The sequence below is a fragment of the Falco naumanni genome, chromosome 10 (genome assembly GCF_017639655.2).
Source record: "Falco naumanni isolate bFalNau1 chromosome 10, bFalNau1.pat, whole genome shotgun sequence".
Classification (NCBI taxonomy): domain Eukaryota; kingdom Metazoa; phylum Chordata; class Aves; order Falconiformes; family Falconidae; genus Falco; species Falco naumanni.
The window spans coordinates 26,076,739-26,098,348 of NC_054063.1; the positions used below are offsets into that span (position 1 = coordinate 26,076,739).

A 21,610-nucleotide genomic window follows, 5' to 3' on the forward strand; every position below is an offset into this window, starting at 1 on the left:
CGGGGGGCTGTGGGTCCATGCTGGGCTGCGCTGGAGTGAATCGGGATGAGGCCATCTCTGCAGGATGGCCTCTCCTGCGCTGGGAGAGGCGCGTGCCTGCCCGCAGAGCCCGCTGTCCTGCCTGATCATCCATCACAGCAAAGCAGTAGCTGCTGCCGCAGGTGGTTCACTGTGGAGCAGACGTGTCCTGCCCGAGTTGCTCTGGGAGGATGGAGGGTGCTTCACCCCTCTGCGGGTTCGGGTGGCCCCAGACACGCTTCATTTCCTCAGATGGGATGTGCAGCACCCCCCGCACCTCTGGCTCCCCTCAGAACTCCCCTGAGCCGGGCCCAGAGGGACGTAAGGACAAGTCCACTTCCGAGAGCCCCTGCCAGGTCGGTGGCTCAGCTGTGGAACTCTGTGTGCTCTTCTCAGCTACAAGTGCTCTCTTTTTGGTATTTATTTCATATTTTTCTCTGAAGCTGTTAAAATATGAAATCCCACCTCTGAGAGGGCCAAAAGACACCCCCTACACATGAGCTCGCGTGGTCCCTCAGGCGGCGGCCATTTTGCCCCACACGGCCTCGGGCGCTCTGCGCCTCAGGGACACCCGGCTGAGGAAATGGCAGCCGGCTCTCCTCGCTGCTGGGGAGCGCAGGCCAGGGAGCAGGGGCTGACAGGTTAAGGTTAAGAGAAGGAATGCTCATGTCTCCTATGTTCAAAGGAAACAAACTCCAGCTGAATAACCATCATCAGCAGACTGCATCCCCAAGCTGGTGTGGCATCCCGGAGGATGAAGTAGGCACCTGCCATGATGGAGCTTTTGTGAAGGTTCAAACCTGAACCTTCTGCGGACTGCGGATGAGCTCTACAAGCTTTGCAGAGGGAAGATTTTGTATTACACAAGTGCAGGCCATTTTGAAGCAAACTCAAGTCCTGACTCATTTCCCCTCGGTTCAGCAAAGTTCCTGCACCTGAGTGTGGGCGGTTGCAGGGCTCCACCCCGGGGCCAGCCCGCAGCCCGCTGGGGGCCATGTTGAAGTTTGAGGTGGGCAGGAAGCTCTAGCACTGCTACGATGTGGACTTGGACATGGAGGTGGATGTGGACTTGGACATGGAGGTGGACGTGGACGTGGACTTGGACATGGCTGGGTGAGTCCTGTGCTTTCTGTTTCTATTTTTTTCACCTAGGGACTCAGAGCCTCCCATGGGACTCACCTCAGTGAGGTGACTAAGCTCCACTGGCGGCACTAAGGCAGTGCACCACTTCTGTCACAGTAATGGTTTTTCTGTTGATTTTAATTTAAATACCTGTTTCTTGCTTTTGGGAAAAGCATCCAGTTAATGCTGTTGTGTTCTTGGATGATATAAAAATCTAGGTTTGAGTATTTTTGTACTGCCTGCTGAGGCAGGAGTGCTCCCTCTGAGCACCTCTGCAGGGCCAGCTGGTTTTGGAAGGGTCTTGAAACTTTCTTGAAAACTCTTAAGTCACTTGCTGGCAAGTCCTACCTCTATCCAGATCCCCCATGGTGTAAATTCATGGACTGTCATTGATACTGCTATGATACTATGCTATGGATGTTAGGAGTATCCACTCCAGGGACTTGCTTCCCCATTAGGTTAAACCAAGGGATGCCAAGAGCAGAAGTAAGCGGAGCTGAAGGGGCAGCGCCTCAGTGGAGGTGACTGTGCCTGCCTTGGGGAAACCGAGCAGAACTGGAGGCACCAATGTTGCTTCCCTGTAAGTAATGTTTGGATACATGTGTCAGTGATGCTCCAGATTTGGATAGAGACCAAAATCTGAACATTTTGTCGTAATGCTAAAGCAGTCACCATAAGGTAGGAGGGTGGCAGCACGACACTACGTGGACAGCTTTTTCTTCAGTTCAGAAAAAATGACAATGTTTTTGTGTTATTGTTGTTCTGTGCAAAGTTAGCATACGTCTTCAAGTACCAGGTATTCTTCAGCTGTTTGAAGTTTGGGGAGGGTCCTGGGTGTATTTTCAGATTGCATTTAGAACGTTTTCTCATAATTTTGGCTCAGCCAGGTGACTGGATAAATTTACACATTGCCATCTCTCAGAAGCAAAACTTTGCCTCTGCAGTGGTACTCCAGAGGGTGAGAGGAGCAGGCCATTGCAGGTTAGCTCTGTCACATGTGGCTCGCCCCAAAAACACCCTGCAGGTACAGCCATGTGTGCTCTTGGTCTCAAAGTATCTCAGGTGCTGAGAGTCTGCACGTGGCCTCATACTTGTTTCCTCCATGCAATGAGTGCATGGAAATCCTGTGACGTTCATGAGCGCTCCATGCTGGCTCTGAGAGGGGCAGTAAATCTATGCGTGTCTGGCTGTTTCCCTTGACTTACACGTGCGCAGTATAATTGTAGCAAAAAAATGTAGCTGCCCAGGGAGATAACGAGTCCTGCCCCTACCAGCCCAATGGGTGGGAAAGTCTCTGGTGTCTGGTCTGGTGGAGTGGGCAGCAGCCCTCTGCCACGAGCGTCCAGTCTGAGATCCTGCTAACTAACACATAGGACACATGCACAGGTGCAGACACTGGAGTCAGCTTCAAGGGGAAAACCACTAATTGCTTGTCTCCTCTGGAGCAAGGTCACATGTTCATGAGCCAAACAGCTCTCACATGTGCCTGTGACTGCTGATCGATAGCTCAATATTTACTTCACACAGTCTGACTGTCTCCTTCACATTTATGGGAATTAATGTCTTGGGACTAGCATTACACCAAGGTTGATGGTGTTGGACTGTTACAGGTGACTGAATCCCCAGCAGTCCGAGGTTTTGCGTGTCGCTAGGATCCTAGGGTCTGCTATCAGATGGGCAATGCATCAATAAGTCCTATAAGCAGGAGATGCTGCCAAGTTCTCTGTCCTCGTAGTTAACCTTAGCAATGTCTCTTGTCTGCTGTGGGAACTGCATTTCAGCAAAGCCACAGCAACCTGTGGGCTTGCAGGTGTGGGCACAGAATAGCTGATGAGAGGGAAATGTGGAGGAGGTACAGCTCACCTGTGTGTGTATGGGGCTATGCTGACTTCCCACACCTCGGACGGTCCTTCCTTTCTAGCTTCCCTTACTAATCTGCGGTCTCACCTGCCTGGCAGACCCTAGCAAGCGTTCAGCAGAATCCAGTGCAAAAAAGGTCATGTTCTTGGTTTTTGAGGACAGATAAGAAACCTCACAATGTGTTCCTTTGTTTCCCAAATATATTTTTGTATAGAGTCTGTTGCCCTGTATGTATTGTTGTCATAAAACTGGATTTCTTTTGGATTTATAGCTGAAACCAAAAAGACATACTTTGAAATTCTGTTTCTGCTCTTACTTACTTAGATCCATGTGATTCTGATAATCTTCTGTGAAGGGAGGGGTAGAATGGGTAGACTTGGACACGTGCATGTGCCTGTGGACTCTGGACTGACAAGTGAGCAATCAATCCAGCCTCCAGTAAGTGAGCTATAGCCAGCAGCAATTGCATTGATTGTCTCTTGTGACGGATAGTTTTGCAGATAGTTGGGAAGAGGGGGGGGGTGGGGAGGATCCCTCTCACAGGAGAGCTCCAGTCCAGGCAAAGGGAGGAGAAATGAGAGTGCCCTGTGCTTGCTGCTCATAAAGCAGCTTGTGTCTGCTGCCCCTCAGGAGGTGAAGGCTCTGCCTCTTAAATTGGCATCTCTATTACCAGAACATCATGTTCAATTCAACAAGAAGTTTATTTTCATCCTTCCTATAAGTAGCTGTGAAGAGGATGTGTGCCAGGGCTTTGAGTCACCCACGCACTGCACTGTGGCAGTGCAGTACTGCTCGCAATGTACAATTACGGGTAGTGGTAAATCCTCGGTAGGAGGGACTTGCCTTTTACAATATGTACAAAATTAGAAGGCAGGCATGGAGACACACACTTGTTTTTATCCCAAGGTAATTCTGGAGCATGTAAAAATTGGTTGCTGAGTGACGTGCCAGCGTTTCCCATAACAGGATGAGAGTACTTGCTGCTATTCTTTGATAGTAAGAGGCTAAAGAGCAGCATGAAAAGGGTGGGTTGGTATGACACGTTCTGAAAGTTGCACGCAAAAGCTTCATTGCTTTAAAATTGCCCAGTGTTTGTGTCTATGTTCCTTCATAAACTTTTTTTTGCATCCAAATAAGAAACTGCCTTTAGGTGTCCAGTAAAAGATGCTAGATAAATGCAGAGGCCGTATATGTTGCCTTAATTACATATCTTATTCATTTGTTTGGCCTTTAGTTCTGTCTGGATTTTCAAGGCTGAAAATCAGGAAGAGTTCAGTCAAATATGCTGTCACTTATCTCCCAGGCAATTACAATTGTCCATCATTATAATTTCTGTGGTATAAGCTTTGCAATGAGGAGTTCAGATTTCAGTTGGAATAAAAACTACACACTTGCCCAGTGTGACCCTTGTACCATAACCCACTGTCCCTGAACGACCTACATCCTTGTGACAGGTTTGCTGTTGCATAGTGTTACTTGATGATAAGCACTGTGTGGGCTGAAATACACCAACAGAGCCAGGATCTAATTATGTGAGACGATTCAAATGGAGGCAGCTTTACGGTAATCACTGTTTTCACCACCCATGAAAGCCCTGCTGTATTTGACCTTTGGTTTCATAGTTCTCTCTGTGTGAGGAAGAAAGGCCAGATGCAGCTGGAGAGTAGAGCCTGCCTCTCAGTTCAAAGGCCTGCTGCAAAGCTCAGTGAAGATGCTGAGCACCCCTCCAACACCTTCAGGAGGCTTTTGCTTTCATACCTGTCTCAACATGCAGTTAAGAACTCTCAGAGGATGTTGTGGCACATTCCAGGACCAACGTAACGTAAAGGGTTTCATCTTTTGTTGAGGTATTGGTTAATATACAAGAATTAATGCTCCTACTTTAGGGTGTGAGTGTAATAGCTGTTTATTTCAGAACAGGAGCTTTCTCCTTTCCTTTCCATCTGCTCCTCCACTCGGTGGTTTAACAGAGCTGCTAGATAGTGGATCTTTCCTGTTTGTAATAGAATTACAATATTTAGTCATTAGGGTGAGAAAAGTACAACTGATTATTCAGCCAAAGACATGCTCCGAGTGTGTAGTTTGATGAGTGTTTCTTTTGGTAGCAATGTCAGCATGAGCAGCATTACTGCTTGCTCTTGTTCCTGCTTTGCCTTACAGCTGGGAAAAGAACTGGTTTGGGGAATACACTCAAGCTAAAAATAGCTCAGCAAGAAAAACTGCTGAAAGAACATGCTCTTCAAAGAACAGTGCAAGTGGAGCATACTCCCAGTGCAACTCCTCTGCTGAAAGCCAATGAGGGCTCAAGGCTGCGTATTAAAATGTATGTGAAGGGTCTTCCAGCTGAAACCACATGCTGATTATGATCTTGGTCACACTATGCAAGGCACTGAAAAAGGTTAATGAAGTTTCATTGCAAAGCAATAGGGGTTTTCTTTTTTTTTTTTTTCTCTCCCCCCCCCCCCCCCCCCCCCCCCCTTTTTTTTTCCCCCCTCAGAAGCAGGAGTAGAACTCTGTAGCCCTGTGTGTGCCTTTTATTCCCCGCCCCCCCCTCCACCGTGGGAAATGTTACATATTTCAGATTTGGGCAAATTGAGAACATTGTGGGTTTGATGCTTCAGGACAAGCAAACAAAAGGAATCATATAAATCCGAGGGGTTTAGTTCTATCCCATTATGTATGTATTACCATTATATTAGTTTAAATAAAGGCATCTGCTACTGCTGAAGTGATGCTAAAACCAACTTGGATAGTAACTGCTTGAGCAACAGTACCCCTAGTGAAACAGTTGCATACTCCTGGGTGCTTACTGGGTAATGATTTGTACAAAAAGAAAGGAAAGAAAAGAGAAGTTATGTTTTAACTTCACTGTATAAACAATACCTGACACAATGATCGTGCTTGATCTCCTCCAGGGAGACTGAGGCTGTCTTGCCTGCCCCCCTTGAGCCCTGTAAGAAATGAAGTGTCTGCTTGCCCATGACTGAACTTCCTGGGCAGCCAAGAACACGATTTCAGCCACCACAGTCAGAGGGAACAGAGACAGGAGCACAGAAAGACATGCCAGTTTGTGCTGTAGCACTAGCTATGTTCCAGAGTCCGTCACGTAGAGATACTGTACACGGATGCAACTGTCCCAAAATGTCCTGAATTCAGCAAGGATACTCACTGTTGCACAGCTAGCATTAAGATCCTGCAATACTGTCCGATTAACCTATAAACAGTTGCCCCTACCAACAAATGCCACTGCAATGTACAGCTGTGGGATTTGGGTCACTGGAAGAAACCACAGCTGGATTTGCAGAGAGCAGACAAATAAATATTGGTATGCATAGCTTGTCAGCAGAGGCAGGCTGACTAGATGTAAATTCTCCTCCACCCCCTCATTTAATGCAAAATGATTTGAGAATGGCCATTCTTGCCATGGATATAAGCTGCTGAGAGATTTCCCCGTGCAATGTGAGCTCTGGAGAATACAGTTCTCTGTTTGCTGTAACCTATATTTGTATATAAGGGACCCTTTGGCAATCTGCAAGTCTGCAGTGACAAATAAACATCTGCAGGCGTATTTGCCATTGCAAGGTGCTGCATAAAGCAATAGCAAGGATTTACCCCAGAGCTGGTGGTACCAAGCTGTGTGAGCCTACTAACCCAGCAGCTTCAAACCCTGGCAGGGAGAGGGCATGCAAACTGGTTGTAGTGTCAGGCTTTATGCCAAGGGACAGCTTTCTTAATTACTGAAGTAATTCAAGGGAAATGCAGTGCTATCTTGGCTTTGTGTAATCCCTAAAGAAAAAAACCCTAAATGGTAGTGATTCCTAAAGTTGCAAATGCTGCTGGGATAGACAATCCCTGCTGGGACTGTGTATGACTGCACACCTGCTATCAAATTGCAGGAATCTCTCTGGGAACACTCTCCCTGGCAACACAACTACTTTCTAGTTCTCGCCTGTCACTCACCCACACAGCATCTCCAAAAGGATGGGATATCCCTGCCTTCAGATAGCATATCACCATCTGTTGTACTATTTTCTGTTTCTCTCATGCACGCTATTGTTAGCCCAGCATTTTTCAGGACAGAGCTAGACCCAACAGCTTGCCCTCATGCTGTCATTAAAAAAGGCTGGCCAGAGCCACGCAGCCTTTGCCCACAGCATGCTCTGAATCCTGCTTCTTTACTGCATTCGTGTTTATTTAAATATTTTGCTTTTTTCAAAATTTTTCTTGATGTTATCTGTTGATTTTCAACGCAAAGAGTGTTTCTGCTGTCAGCATGCAAAGTGAAATGAGAAATTCCATTGAAAACTCAAAGACTTGGCCCAAGCACTCCATAGGAATGTGTCTCCCCTGGTCACAACGACAGGAATAATCATATATTTTGTAGTTATTTCACCAGCAGGTCTCATAGTGCTCTGCAAAGCTGGTCTATATGGCTATCTCTGTTGTGCAAAATAGGAAAACGTGGCAAAGTGTCTTGTGTGGAATACCAGAACTGCAGACCCTCCAGGGATTTATTCACTTCCCATGCAAATGGTATCTTAGTGATTCTGGTTTTCTTTCTTTTTAAATTGGGCTGTGTAAGGAGTATGACTTGTCACTTGATGCCACAAAGCGTGACACTGAGCATTATAGACAGGCTAACTTAGATGAAAATGCAGAGAGGATTTGAATTTTAAAATGTTACCCTCATATTCTGTCTCCTTTTCCCCAAAGCTTTTTGGGACCCTCCTTTTTAGGGTCTTCCATTTAGGATCCTGTGTTTAATTATGGTGGTATAAATCCAAACAGAGGTTGCTGGGAAATTTCAGTGAGGACAGAAGATCCTGAGCTTTTGAAATCAGAGTTCCTCAATTGAATAAAATGTAAGAATTTAATTATGTAACATTTCCTATTGACCTGAACATTTAGTATTGACATTGCTGCTATGATTTCTTGTGGTACAACATACGTTGTCTTTTACTGTCAAAGTGCAAGGCTGCGACAGCAAACCTTTGTGAGGTCTCCATGTTCTTGCGAAAGGACTCAATTTCACCACATCTTTGTCTCTTTAAAGTTACTTTTGGTCTGCTGAGTGACTGCTAGGCTAAGGGTAAACTAAGCACAGCAATGTAAGCGGGCAGTGACTTTATCAAAGCTGGGACAAGCCTTGACTCTCTGCAAATGACCTCCATCATATGCGGGTTTTCCACGCTTTTGTAGCAAGTTTTTTCATTGCAGCTGATGCACAGCAAGTCACAGGTAATGCGGCATTGGAGTGCTGGCGTTCTAGTCCACCAGAAGTCCATGCTAACCCTGAGCTTCCTGCTTTGATCATCCCTGTAGACCTAAGCTTGTTATTTCCACATCTATCATTCCCTTTACCTTTTTCCTTTATGTTGTAAACAAGCTGCAAAAAGTTCTTTAAACTTGATTGCATGGTGCCTATAAATATAACTTTCCTTACTACATTAGTACTGGTTTGTTAAACCTTTTCTTGAGAAGGAAGATTTTTCCCCTGTTGGGTGGTATTTGGAAGTACTGTAGCCACTCCCTGTGATAATTATAATTATCAAGGCTGCAGTGTAGCCTGGCCAGAGTATGGCTTTTGCAGGCACCCTCAAATTAGTCTGATCCTTTTGCAATAGACCAGCTGCTATGTGGAAAGACTGTTGTGAGATTCTGTCTTTTTATTTTTTTAACATGATTTCTGAAAAACTAGTGATGTATTAATTAATTCAGAATTTAATTTGCTTAATTAATGTGATTATCTCAAGCAAATGACAATGGTTGTTCAGCCGTAAGCCATGTAGTCTTGATTTTGAGGGCTTTTTATCGACAGTGAGGCACTCATGTTTCTATTCAGCTGTTTGTCTCTTGGCTGAGTAGTATTTTGTGTAGTTTTAACAAAACAAAATAACTCCTATATTTGTATAACATTGCACTAATTAGATTGAAGTAACCTGTCTCTAATGCAATTTAAGACTCAGATTTTACCAACATGCTGGTTCTTCAAGCAGGTGTGTTTCCCTGTTGCCTTGATACAGTCCTCTGCATAACTGGACTTGCAACAGGAAGAGGTCCTCAACCTCCAAAGGTGCTGTCTGTTTCTTTTTCATTTCACTGGATAAATACTTAAGCATGGATTGATAAATCTGGGAGTTCTCTTGGAAAAGATAGAAAATTAGTGCTTTCCAGGGAAAAAAACACTCACCAGAGTCTGGAGAGGTCAAGGAAATGTGCTGGCTATTTGGATGAGTTAATTATGCTGAAAAACTAATATTGAAGCAAACTTGCAGTGCTCTGTTTGACCCAAGTAGCTCCCAAGCCACACAAATAAACACAAAAATCCCCAGAAGACTTGATTATACAACTGCAGCTTGCCAGGTGGGCACAGGCAATGGAATAAAAAAGATTTAGCTAGAATACATTTTAATAATTTATTTGACTGTACAATATCTATTAAGTAGCAATTGATTAAAAAACAGTGACCTTCTGCTCTGACCTGTTTTCCCTCATTCCCTTCCCCTCCCTATTTTCTAAATATTTATTGCCTTCATTTTTCACCCCCCTTGCCTTCTCTGTTATTTCTGAAAGGCAGAAACTGTGCTAGACTGACCCAGATTTTCCTATATGAAAGCAGCAAGCCCAAGCCTCTGATTCCTGGGAGGAATTAAGATCTTGAATGAGCCAGGCAACAGAAGTTGTGCTCAAAGCCGCAGGAGAAGGAGCCTGTAGTAACTAACAATATTTGGAAGGCTAGCAACTGCACTGTATGAATTGCAGTTTCCTTAGATCACATGTGGTGAGCCAGCTCTTGGAACAGAGTCCAAAAACATGCGCGAGTTCTTCACGCAAAGGTGCAGATGACGCATCTGACAACACTGCCCCATAAATCAATGGTAACATACTGCTCTAGTGGTAGCAGCCATATGCCCTTCAGGTACGGCGTGTGCCAATGTGACACTGAACAGTAAGAAAGCTCTGTCTCTTCCCTTCCCCAAACTAAAACCCACACTACGTATTTTGTGGGAAAAGTGATTTCTATCCGCTCAGGTATTCTGCAGGCAATTCACAGCAACAGTTATGGTGAAACTTGTTTATATCCAGTCTGCATATAAATTTGGTTAGGTTTAAAAGGAGAGCGGAGGAGAGAACCAACACAACACCTCTCCCTCTTTTGTTCTTATATGATTTCAAGTGGCAAGTCTGAAACTGGGTACATTAAAACTGAAAAACATGCAGCCATACCCCTTTCTGGTTGAGTTTTTGCTTATACCAGCTCATAGTCTTTCAAATACACACTGTTGATCCTATCATGCTTTTGTTTCAACTACAGTGAAGTGCTTGGCTTTAAGTGCATAAAACACTTTCCCTTAATTTCATCAACAGGTCTAAAGCAAAACCCCTGATCCTAAATAATCTCAGCAACACAGTGACCATCCTCACAAATGGTGAGGGCTGCCACCACGAATGCCTGAATCCTGGCTCAGCACTTGGGTTATCAGTAGCTCACAACTGCTACAGCACCTTGTTCTGATCAGGTTTTTGTCATAAACCAGCACAAATGGTTGTGACAATCAGAGCAGCTTACTCTGATCCCTGTCGATTAAGCTCTGCAAATTAAATTATTTTTTTTCTGTAATTACTTGTGCTCCACATCCAAAGTAGCTTAAGGACCTGAATCATAATCCAGTATAAGATGAAACATTACAGAGCGTTATTGGCTTTCTGCAGATTTCCATTTTGGTTTATGACTGCTTGTCACTTCACAGGGCTGGGGCCCAGATCTTCAGGCATGTTAGACACCTGATTTCTGCAAGAGGGTCTGCACCTGACAACGTGCTGCTCTTTGTAAGCAGTTTGGCAGGGCAAAAAAAGTGCACTATTTTCTTCCCTAAAAACTATTTTTCCTTATTTAATTACACTTCCTTTAGCAGTTTTCCTGCAAGTTTATTTACAAAATTATGCTCCCTTGTGATACATTACACCTTTCTGAACCCTGATTTTTTTTATTTCTAGTTTCACATGTGCTATTTATGCTAAAAGACCTATTCGAGGAATTGACTCAGTGTCCCAGAAAAGGCCCTGGATATTCCTCTTTGTGTTTATACCTGCTGCTTTGCTTTTCCCTTCCCTGCTGTGCACTGACCTGCTGCCCTTGCGTTTGCTGTGCTGTGGAAAACACATTTGATTACGAGTTCCCAGCACTGGAGCCAGGGAAGTAGAACAGAGTAGTGCAAGGAGTTAGTGTCTTCCCAGAAGACAATCTCTCAACTGTGCCTGAGACGTGAAACTTTTTCTTGTCCCTGAGCAGAAGTAACTGCCCTCTGCAATGACACTTCCCCATGTTTGCACAAAGTAAATACAAAACATCTTCAACAGGAGGTGCACACTGAATCCTTAGCAAAACAAACCTGCACGGAGAGCAGCCTTGAGTCATGTGCATGTTGTTCAAATGAAAAACTAGCACACAGGACTAAGTCCTCTCTGTTGCAACCCTTTATAAATTCATTAGTATATTCAAAAATTCTTGCCAAATGTGCTGTGGACTGGTCTGAGACAGCAAATTGCACTTTCTGGTTCAGCTGCAGATCATGGCTCTTGCTCAGAGCTGATAGGGTGCTCCATAATTAATTGTGCATGCAGTGTGCTTCATTTTTGAAGCAAGCAAGCACCTCTGGTTAAAGAGCTTCTGTCCAGAGTGTCCTTTTGTGATTGCACACTCAAGGCAGTTAGGTTTGTTACTTGCTAGCCAAGGATTCACGTTAGTGAAGCTGGTTCTATTTTTGCTGAAGACCTGAAAGGGAACAAAGGGTACCTTTCTCAGGAGCTCTTCAGTCCTTAAAAGAAAGGGACAGATAAAGGTATGACATGTACAGATGTAATTGAACCTCTCATAAGATGTGTTTTTGAGGCACACTGCAGCTATCTTGGACCTAAAAAGCCCTGTAAACAGGAGGCTAAACTGACTTATTGCTTGGAGACATTGACAAAACTTGAGCTTTCTCCCTTTCCTTCTGATTTTTATCCTTGAATAATGTCTCAGAATAACCCTGGTAGCAGACACTAAACCTCAGTCCCCTTGACTGTAAGGACAGTGCTGTCTGCCACTGGGTACAAAACAGGATTTCCAACTGTGTGTCACTGCCTGACACCAAGGAAGAGCATAGGGAATATTAATGCCTATGGGATCCAGACATCTAAATCCTGGAGGTGACTCCAAAAAATCTCAGTTATCACTTTGCACCTCCCCTATTCTTCCAACATCCCGCACCACCACCACCCCTTTTTCTTTTCTGAAGCCTGAAAAGCTAAGCCCATAATGGAAAAGGGACAAAACATTAAAAAAATCCCAAATCCTTGCACAGCACCAGGTCAGGTTTGGTTTAAAAAGCACTTGGACACTATGCAAGCTGTTAATAAAATACTGCAGCCACATGCAAATCCCCAACAGCAACCCCCCAGCTGGTCCCTGCTGCCAGCATCTTGTCTTGCTGTCTAGTACAGAGTGAGAACGGGAGACTCCCTCGGCTTACACATACACCCACAGAATTAAATTGTGGTTCTATATATAGCTCCCATCTCATGTGAGGAACTAAGGCTTTCACAGACGCCCATGCTGCACTCACTGGGGTTATTTTTAGCATCAGTGACAAGGTTACCTGGATAATTCCTGCCAAATAAGAATGAAATGCATTAAATTGTACACAGCTAATTAGCGGTGACAGCTGATCCTTTCTTTGGGCTTGCCCCTGCCTTTCTGTCTCTGGAATAAATCTGTGTCAAGTCTTCCCAGCCTTCTGAAATCAGGGCAGTTCCCTGATTTCTAGTTCAGTGAGTCGGAGTCTGAACACAGAGCTTCATCAATACCCCTCAATAATCTCCAGGTGAATTTAGGCTGCTTTCTAAACTGGGCCCAGTTCAGTATGTAGTTAATTTCTGCATTAGGGGTATTAGTAGTTTGTCATCCCGTGTCTGTCTGGTGTCCTGTCCCCCCTCTTTGGTTAATATCAAATAAAATTTTCCCCAAGGTTCTGTGGATTAAACCCAGTTTTCCACTGAACCTCTCAGTTTGGAGGGCTGATGCCTTTTCAGCGAGCAAAGCTGCCCTGAGACATTTCTGTCAGGAAGTGCCACTGGATGTGCCATTCTTGGGAAACAGGGCACAGCTTTTGTTCTGTCAATAGGTAAAATTTTCCTTTGTGATTGCTGTGTGTTGAACTGTCATGCTTTATGCTTTTAGGTGGCGAATCTGAAGTGCTGTTTTCTTAGTATTCGGTCTTCAGCAGCACTGTGAACTTCACGCTCTGTTACATGAGGTTGAGGTACAAACCAGGGTCTAATTTGGGTGTGCATTTAGCTAGTCTGCAGTTTCTGGGCAAGTCAACTTGAAAATGCCTTTCCAAGAACCTCAGGGCAGCACTACAACTGCAGATTTCCAGATGTGGTAAAGTACTGAATAAAGATACCTCCTTTTCACTTTACATTGCCAGGAAACCTTGCCCCAGCATGATCTGCTTACCCATGCCAAGATTTTCAATATGGTAAAGATCAGCTTTAGGTTCTTGAGTTTTGGTTCTGCTCCGTGTCCACAAAACCATGATTCTTCCTGCCTGACTCCTTTGATGCCTACATTTCTGTATCTGAATTCCTGTCTCTGTAATCTTTTAAGTGCCGCTTAATGCATCACATCTACTTATGCAAATATCCAGGGAGTTGATACAGAAAATGAAGTGAAAATTAAAAGTATAATATTTTCCAGGAATATATGTTTTCATTGAAACATTAAGTAATAATGGAGCATCTTTAAGTGTGGTTATACATACTTGAGAAGCACCAGCCACCCAGGCAGTTCAAACATTAACTTTTTAAACAGTCAGATATCGAATTTAATTAAACAACCTTTTCCTGCGTCACTCTTTCAGTCTAGCAGCTACTTTACTCCCCCATGTTTCAGCTTAAACCCCTTCTAGAACAAAGTAAGTCTGTAAGGCAGAAAGCAGTTATTGCAAATAATCGTACTTGCAAATGTCTTTTCTGCCTCTTGACACAAAGAGCTCTCAATTCAGTGAATTCCATTGAGGGCTTATTATCTGCACTCTGAACACATAATAATGGGAACCAAGACCTGTTGGGAGCCCTGTTGCCTAATGCAAAATAGAATATTGCAAGTGCACAACATGGCCCGGGGCACTGGGGATGGATGAATTAGTAAGAGAAGCGCTGCTGGAAAGGGAAATCTGAGGAAAATGGAATATTGCCATTTTGGATGGAGGAGGAGGGAGAAGTGCATGTTTCCACGGCAACAAGTGGTAGACTAAATTGGCTGGGAGCATGAAATACGGGAAAAACACTTTCCAAATGCAGTAATGCACATAAACGAATACTTGAATCTGTACTTGTGCTGCTGTCAGTCAGTAATAAATCTGGTCAGTGGACTAGCACTGCTGTAAAAGTAGTGGCCCAAAAGGTGTAACAGAATTCCTCAGTCTCTCTTTTGAGATGGAATGAGTAGGAAAGTGAAGAAAAATAGGGATTTTAGCTTTGACTGCATAAACACTCATCAGCATGATAGCAGGGTCGATTTTCTCAGCAGGTTTGTAACTGCTGTTAGAAATGTATTACAACTAAAACAATTTAAAAAATACAGTGGTTTTAAAAAAAATTATTCTTTTGTCTACCATTTTTGAAGTTACATAGACCCTATTATTCAGTATATTTTGCACATTATATGTCAGCACAGCTTTCCCTCCAGAGTGCAGAGCTAAGCTGTGGGACTAAGGCAATTTGCTAGACAGCTATAGACTTCCAAATCCCTACAAATGTGCTGAAAAATATTGACACTGAAAACAACTGCCTGCTTACCTGCTATTCTTATGCAGACAGCCATTGAATAACTACTCACTAATCTGCCTGTACATTATTCTTTTGTGCTAAAGTGCAGGTCTATAGCCTGATGGTAGGTGTGGGTTCATAACTGAGCCAGCAAGTCCCATTGCTTTTATCAAAGTGTTACTAGTGCAGCAGCATGCTCTTACCTGCATAGGTAGTGGCAAAATCATACAGAGAACAAACATTGGATCCCATTTTCTTTTCAGTACTTCACACCTGAACACTGAGAAGTACATTCCGTAGTGATAAACTTTCAAGTTGTCACAAAAAGAATATGCTGTACAACAGTAAAATGAATTTAAAGACCTCAGAATCTCATCCAAGAATTTCACTCTTCTCGGAGTGATTACATTTCCATGTTACTGCCAGGTTATGCTCTGAGTGGGGACTCTGGGGTGGTGTGGGTTTTGTGGGGTGAGACCTAGTCAGTCCTAGTCAGAAACTCTAGAGGGCTATATCTAGGGGTTTGACTCTGCCTTTACCAGTGCCTGTTTTTACTTTGGGATTGGGTGGGGGGTTTTTTGACTCATACTTGCTTTTCCTGGTGTAAATATTTTCCTGCATGCATGCACCACCTGAGCTTGTTTGCACGGTTATGTTCTATTCTAGTGGATGAGTTAAGAGCTGAGCTGAGCTCTGCCAGGGCACACATGCGCTGGAAGTTGTGTGGGAGATTGCTTCCAATCTGTTTTGCCATTCCTGGCTATTCCAGCAATCTCTGCACCGTCTGTTCCCTGAAATGCACTGAATCTTCCACGTTCCAGGAGGAAGGAGCCTAAATGAAAGCCTGTCTTCCAGCACTTGGAACAAAGATGGCTTTTAGCCATCCTCTAGGCATTACCAATGCGACTAATGGCCTGCACCACAGATTGCTCTGTAAGACCACAGCAGACTGTACGGAGGCTTCCTTCACTGAAATTACCAATAGACAGTACATTTCCTGGCTTCTAGTAATGACTAGCCCTTGTCTTCACCAGTACAGCAGGTTTTTTTTTAAATCCTTGTACTGACACTTGATTTTAGGTATGCCTCCTTTAAAATAATTCATTAGGCTCATTATTAAGCAAGCTAAATGGTAAATTAAAAGAAAGGGATAAAACCTGTAGTTAGACCACCTGAAGCTGAAATTCTGTTAGATCTTTCACACTAAGAAATAATAAGTCAGGCTATATTGAAAAGAGGTGTGACCTTCTAGGCATTTCAGCAATGTGAGGGTGGCTGGATATGAGATAATCTCACTCAGTGAATACTCTGTGATGGTTGAATTTGGTTTTAGGGATGCAGTGGGGTGGAAACCATTTTTGTGTATTTTAGAGCCATGAAATTAGGCTCCTGACCTATAAAGATGTTTCACGAGCAATTGACAGGCTGAAATACTGGAATTAACTATATTGGAGTGCAGCTTGAAATATTTCCCTGAAGTGAATACACAAGGCTTGCAAGGTCAAGATGATCAATGTCAAGGTCCATGACAGTTGCATAGAAACGTTCCTTCCTAAGATGATGGGTATTAATGTGGCACATCTGTGATTTGCTATGTCTGTAATTTTTTGAACTTAATGTAAATTGTAATGGGATATTTTCTACTTCTATGGGATGTACATATTTTTTGTGACAAGGACTGTCATCTGCTCTGTCTTGTGCAGTCACTGGCACAATGCACTGTTCTTTAGGTGTGAAGTGCTACCATGCTACAAAGAATAAATGGCAATCACTGATACTGGAGGAAGGTGATTATCTCCAGTGTTGCAGGGATTCATGAAGTGCACCCCAAATCTCATCTGTGTTCACTCAGCAGCTTGTTTCTTAGCTGAAAGCAAGTGTGGTGATGACAGTGATGTTCTCCTGCATAAACTCTGGGCCATTAGGACTGGTGCTCTGATCCATGTATGCTTCTCTTTCCCTGTCCCCTGAGGTAGAGTTTAATCAAATGCACATACATGAATGAGCTAGCCTAAATATCAATAAATGTTTCTTTCAGGAGAGGCTTGAGATATTTAATATTTAATAAGCCTTGAAAATGAACTTCAATTCATGTTTCTCAATTTGATTCCAAGCATTTTGGTGGTGAGCAGTGCTCACTGTCCCAGTGTGGGCAGGCGCAGCACAGATTATTTAACAATCCACTTTGTCTCATCTAAAATATTCATGTTTGCAGATAGCCAAATGTAGCTCCTAAAAAAACACACACAAAAACCAAATGGTGCAGTCTAAGTCTCACAGTTACCTTAAATCTTTGCTTTAGGCTACATGCCACAGTAATGCTATTTGTCTCATAGCTCTACCCTGTTGCCCTGGTTACTGATGAAAACCAGACCGTCCCTGCTGCTGAACTTAACACAAACACCTCACCCATGGGAGGGCAATGCTGCTGAAGCTGCTTCTTCCTGAAAGCCACCAATGCATATATGCAGCTATAACAATTGCCTTTATCCTCAAATTCAGTTATTGCTGACAAAGCAAAATCTGGTTAATAAATAATTATATTATTATTTTTAGGATAATAAATTTTATTTATTATCCTTTCTGGAGGACCTCTAAAACTTGTTTACATCAGTGGAGCTGCAGGTACATTTGGCAGAATTTTGTCTCCCACATTGACAACTCTCTTGTTTTCTAATGAAATCAAGGGAATCCTGACTGAACTGGGAGTTAAGATTTTTTTTTCATATGGCTGATTGACAGCTAAAAATGTGCTCTATTAGTTTGTGTATGATTCAGTGCAGGAAATTAACTCGGTGGGTGACAGTGTCTCATCTGATAGTACTGAGAGGACGCTCCATCATAAAGGGAGGTTCCTCCCTGTTCTTAGGTAGACTTACTTTGAGAGTTTCATTTCAATTTGCTGCCGGATTTCCTGTCTTTCCTCATCTGTCCTCCTTGGGAAAATATTCCTGTCTTCCAGCTCCTGCTTACTTGGTCTGTTTCGTAGTTTTACTGCCAGCAGTTCTTTCTTGCATTTTCTTGGCAAAGTACCTGGGATATGCATTGAGAGGAAAGCTATTAGAAAGACAGCTCCTGGAGATGAAACATGAACATATGAAGAGCAGGAAACCCACAGGCTGACAGTGATCTGTATGTAAACGTGCAATGAGCAGTTGTACACATTAATATAAGTAAGTAGCACTACAGTTATGCAGGGCTTTGACACAAAACTGCTTCCAAATGGCGAAGGATCATATTCTTCTGTTATCTTTGTTATCCATTATAAGGAAGCAGTGCTCTCGGGTGAAAATTACTTGCAGCTGAGACATTCACATCACTAGTTTAGAAGTCAAAGGCTGTGCATCTTGCTTCAGTCTTCTGAGCATCCCTGTAGTCCAGAGCAATCCTCCTTTCCTGAACCATGTAGTGGTTCCTTTGCAGAAGGACTGGATTGCTCAGTGTCAGGAGTGGCCAGGACATGCACACATTCCTCTCCGGGTCACTAGGTATAATGAGGAATAGGTAATGGTAACTGAAGCAATCAAAGTTGTTGCTTGGAATGTGTGCCTATATGCACACACACACATGCACATACATATAGTAAATGTCATTCTGGTTTTCTGGCATTAGAAAATCAGAATTGTTATCAGACACCGTGTGTAACAAACACTGATTGTAAGCCATTCTGTATGTTTACATTCTGTCCAGCGTGACAGTGAGTCATAACAGAATTTCATTTAGCAATCAATACTATACTGTTGACATTCAGCCTTTCCCTCTGAAGAGAGCAGGGGCAAATACTACAAGGCATAAAAGAAAAGGCCAGGTTTTATGATGACCTGCAGAATGCAGTCAATTTAGTTGGGCATTTGGGCATGAAGAGGCACAAATACGTACTGTGATTGCATGACCTGTCATGCTTATTTTAAAAACATGGTAACACAAGTTTTCCATCAAACCACGCAACCTAAAACATTGCCATTACAAAAGAACAGTTCTTAGGAGAACATGAAGTGACTGTTTTGAGTAGGAGTATACAGCTCTTCAGTGTGCTGGATGCTGAGTCCTTGATGCTGCCCCTCCGATGACATTAGAAACATCCTTTCATTCTTACTGGAGGGAACTGTGTTTGAGCTTAGGTGTTCCTCTATCTCTGGTGTAACTCTTTAGACTTCATCAGGCTAAACAAATGAAAATTGGACTCCTGAGCTTACAAAACCATTTTGCCATGTGTTTGGAAAGGTACGCAATAAAATGGCTGTAAATTAGAAAGCCATCTTTATTTTCAAATGCAGACTGAAAGTCTGAGGTGATGTCCATATTTTATGAGGGGCAGCTTGCTTGTGATGGGGGGGGAAAGAACAGAGAAGTGCTATTTAAACCAGTGAGCTGCTGAGTCATACTGGTAGGACTGCAGCCTTCCAGCAGTCATGTCACAGGTAGGTTGTAAGCAAGTCTCCTGGTTTCAGCTGGGATAGAGTTAATTTTCTTCTTGGTGGCTAGTGCAGTGCTGTGTTTTGGATTTGGTGTGGGAACAGTGTTGATAACACGCTGATGTTTTCAGTTGTTGCTGGTTGGTGTTTGTACTGGGTCGGGGACTTTTTGGTTTCTCAGGCCATGCTGGTGGGAGGGCTGGAGGGGCACAAGAAACTGGGAGGGGACACAGCCAGGACAGCTCACCTGAACTAGCCAAAAGGATATTCCATACCATGGGACATCATCCTTGATATATAAACTGGGCGGGGAGGGGGTCTGGCTGGGGTCTGTGGATCGCTGCTTGGGGATTGCTGAGCATCAGTCAGCAGGTGTTGAGCAACTGTATTGGGCATCACTTGTTTTCTGTTCTCCCTTCCCTTTGGATTTCACTCCTCTTCCCTTCTCCCTCCTTTTCAGTTTAACTCTTATTGTCATAAATATTATTATTATTGCTCTATTTTTTTTTATTTTGTCTCAATAATTAAACTGTTCCCATCTCAACCCTCGAGTTTTACATTCCTTTCTGATTCTCTTCCCCAGCCCCCTTGCGTGAGGGGGGGACTGAGTGAGTGGCTGCATGGTACTTAACTACTGGCTGGGGCTAAACCACAACAGCAAGTAAATTTACACCAGATCCTTGCACATCTCTACTGTGTTGTACTGGCTTTTCTGGTGTCCAGTCCAAGGCTTCAGCAGAGTCCAAAAATCACCATTGCAGAGTAGCACCAGTCAGGTGGGGTTCCGAGTATTGTCAGGGTACACAGGAACTACAGTTAAATCTTTATATTTGCTTCATCTTGGGAACATGGTGTGTAATAGGAGGTTATTTTGATTTAGTTCCTTTTTACTTTAAAGTTTGGGGGGTTTAATTTTATATTTCACCTTTTCTAGAAAAGGTCACCTCATTTTTAAAGAAAATGACATTTAATTGGTATTTTTGTTTGGCATTTGAGATAGGATTAGTCTGTTTTTTAAAGGATGCTCTGGAGGTTGGCAAGATTCTAAACCCTAAATAGATTCTCATCCCCAAACTTTGGGGTTTTATTTGCTAGGGATATGTGGACCTACATTATTATTATTATCAGTACTGATCTTGAATTTCTTTATGTTGAGGGGAGGAGTCACTACCACATCCATGCATACATTTTGGGAAGACTGGGGCAGAGAGTAGTTAGATCTCCCTGTGTGAGCAGAGACAAGTCTCTCGATAGTTGCAGTGGTCTAAAATGAAACTTTTTAGGAACCATAATTAGCTCAAAACCCTACTTAGTGTCTAAAAGCTGTGCCCTTATTTAGCACCTTCCTCCTAATGCTTTCAAAGTCTGTTGCAAACATTAATTAAATTAAACCACACAGTCCTCTGTGAAGTAGTAGGTATACATTTAACAGATGGGCAAAGAAGTTAAATGATTTGGCTGATGTCACACAGAGCTTTCTGCTAACTGAATATATGACTCCATCAAAAACATTTGGCTCATGAAGCCACAGACTTGGGACTGGTTGAGGTTTTTCAAGCTTCCCCACACTGGGAGTGGGTGTAGACTGGGCGTTTGCAGTACTTGAGCCGTACAGCACAGGAACCCACAGAATTCCTCCTGGAAACAATCTGAAGCACATTTGAGGCTAGCAGACTCCTGGGTATCCCTGACCATGTTCTCATTTTCACCTGGAAATTTTAAACAGGCGGTAAGAGGAATTTGGTCATGTCAGGAGATTGCTGTGGAGAGACTGCACACACACATTAAGCCCAGTGTCTCCAGAACATGACAGACACACCGCCCATGTGCTGGCCATCTGTGTAAGTGCATTTGCAGGCAGTTCAGTGCATCTTGGGTGCACTGAAAGCAATATATGTATACACTCCACAGCACATGCATATGTCTCTGTTCAGAACTGCTTAGAAGGAAACAAGGGAGCTCTACCTGTGTAGCAAACCCTTCTTTTGGCAATGCACCCTAAAAGATTATTCTCCCATTCATTGGTGACAGCTAAGGTATAAGCATGCACTGCTATCCCTACCCCCTTCAGCCTATTATAAAACTACTTGTCATACCATACTTCACCTGATCTTTGAATTGTGGGAGGGCAAGGCTTAGAATCACAGTGCTTATTTGCTCAGATGAGGTCAAGGCTTATTTTCTGCTGTCCTCATCTCATTAAAGGCCAGCTGAAACAGATGCTCTGCAGTTCGAAGACTGGACCTTTTTGCAAGAAGTGAGGTTTTGAAGCAGATGTGGAGACGTTGGCTTAAGCTAGCTCAGTGTATGCCCTAGAGGCTTGTATTACAAAGTGAGATGGAATAATGCAATATTTTGCTTGAAACAAAGTAAAATGAAGC

The 21,610-nt window shown here is 43.4% G+C and overlaps 1 protein-coding gene across 2 annotated transcripts in view; it reads right to left on the reverse strand.

Moving 5' to 3' along the window:
• Positions 1-21,610, reverse strand: part of PHACTR3 (phosphatase and actin regulator 3) — a 113,932-nt gene that overhangs the window by 11,839 nt on the left and 80,483 nt on the right. For both annotated transcript variants that reach the window (XM_040609248.1, XM_040609247.1), the window contains exon 8: positions 17,694-17,847. In XM_040609248.1, the coding sequence (XP_040465182.1) occupies positions 17,694-17,847 (154 nt within the window). The remainder of the gene's footprint in view (positions 1-17,693; positions 17,848-21,610) is intronic.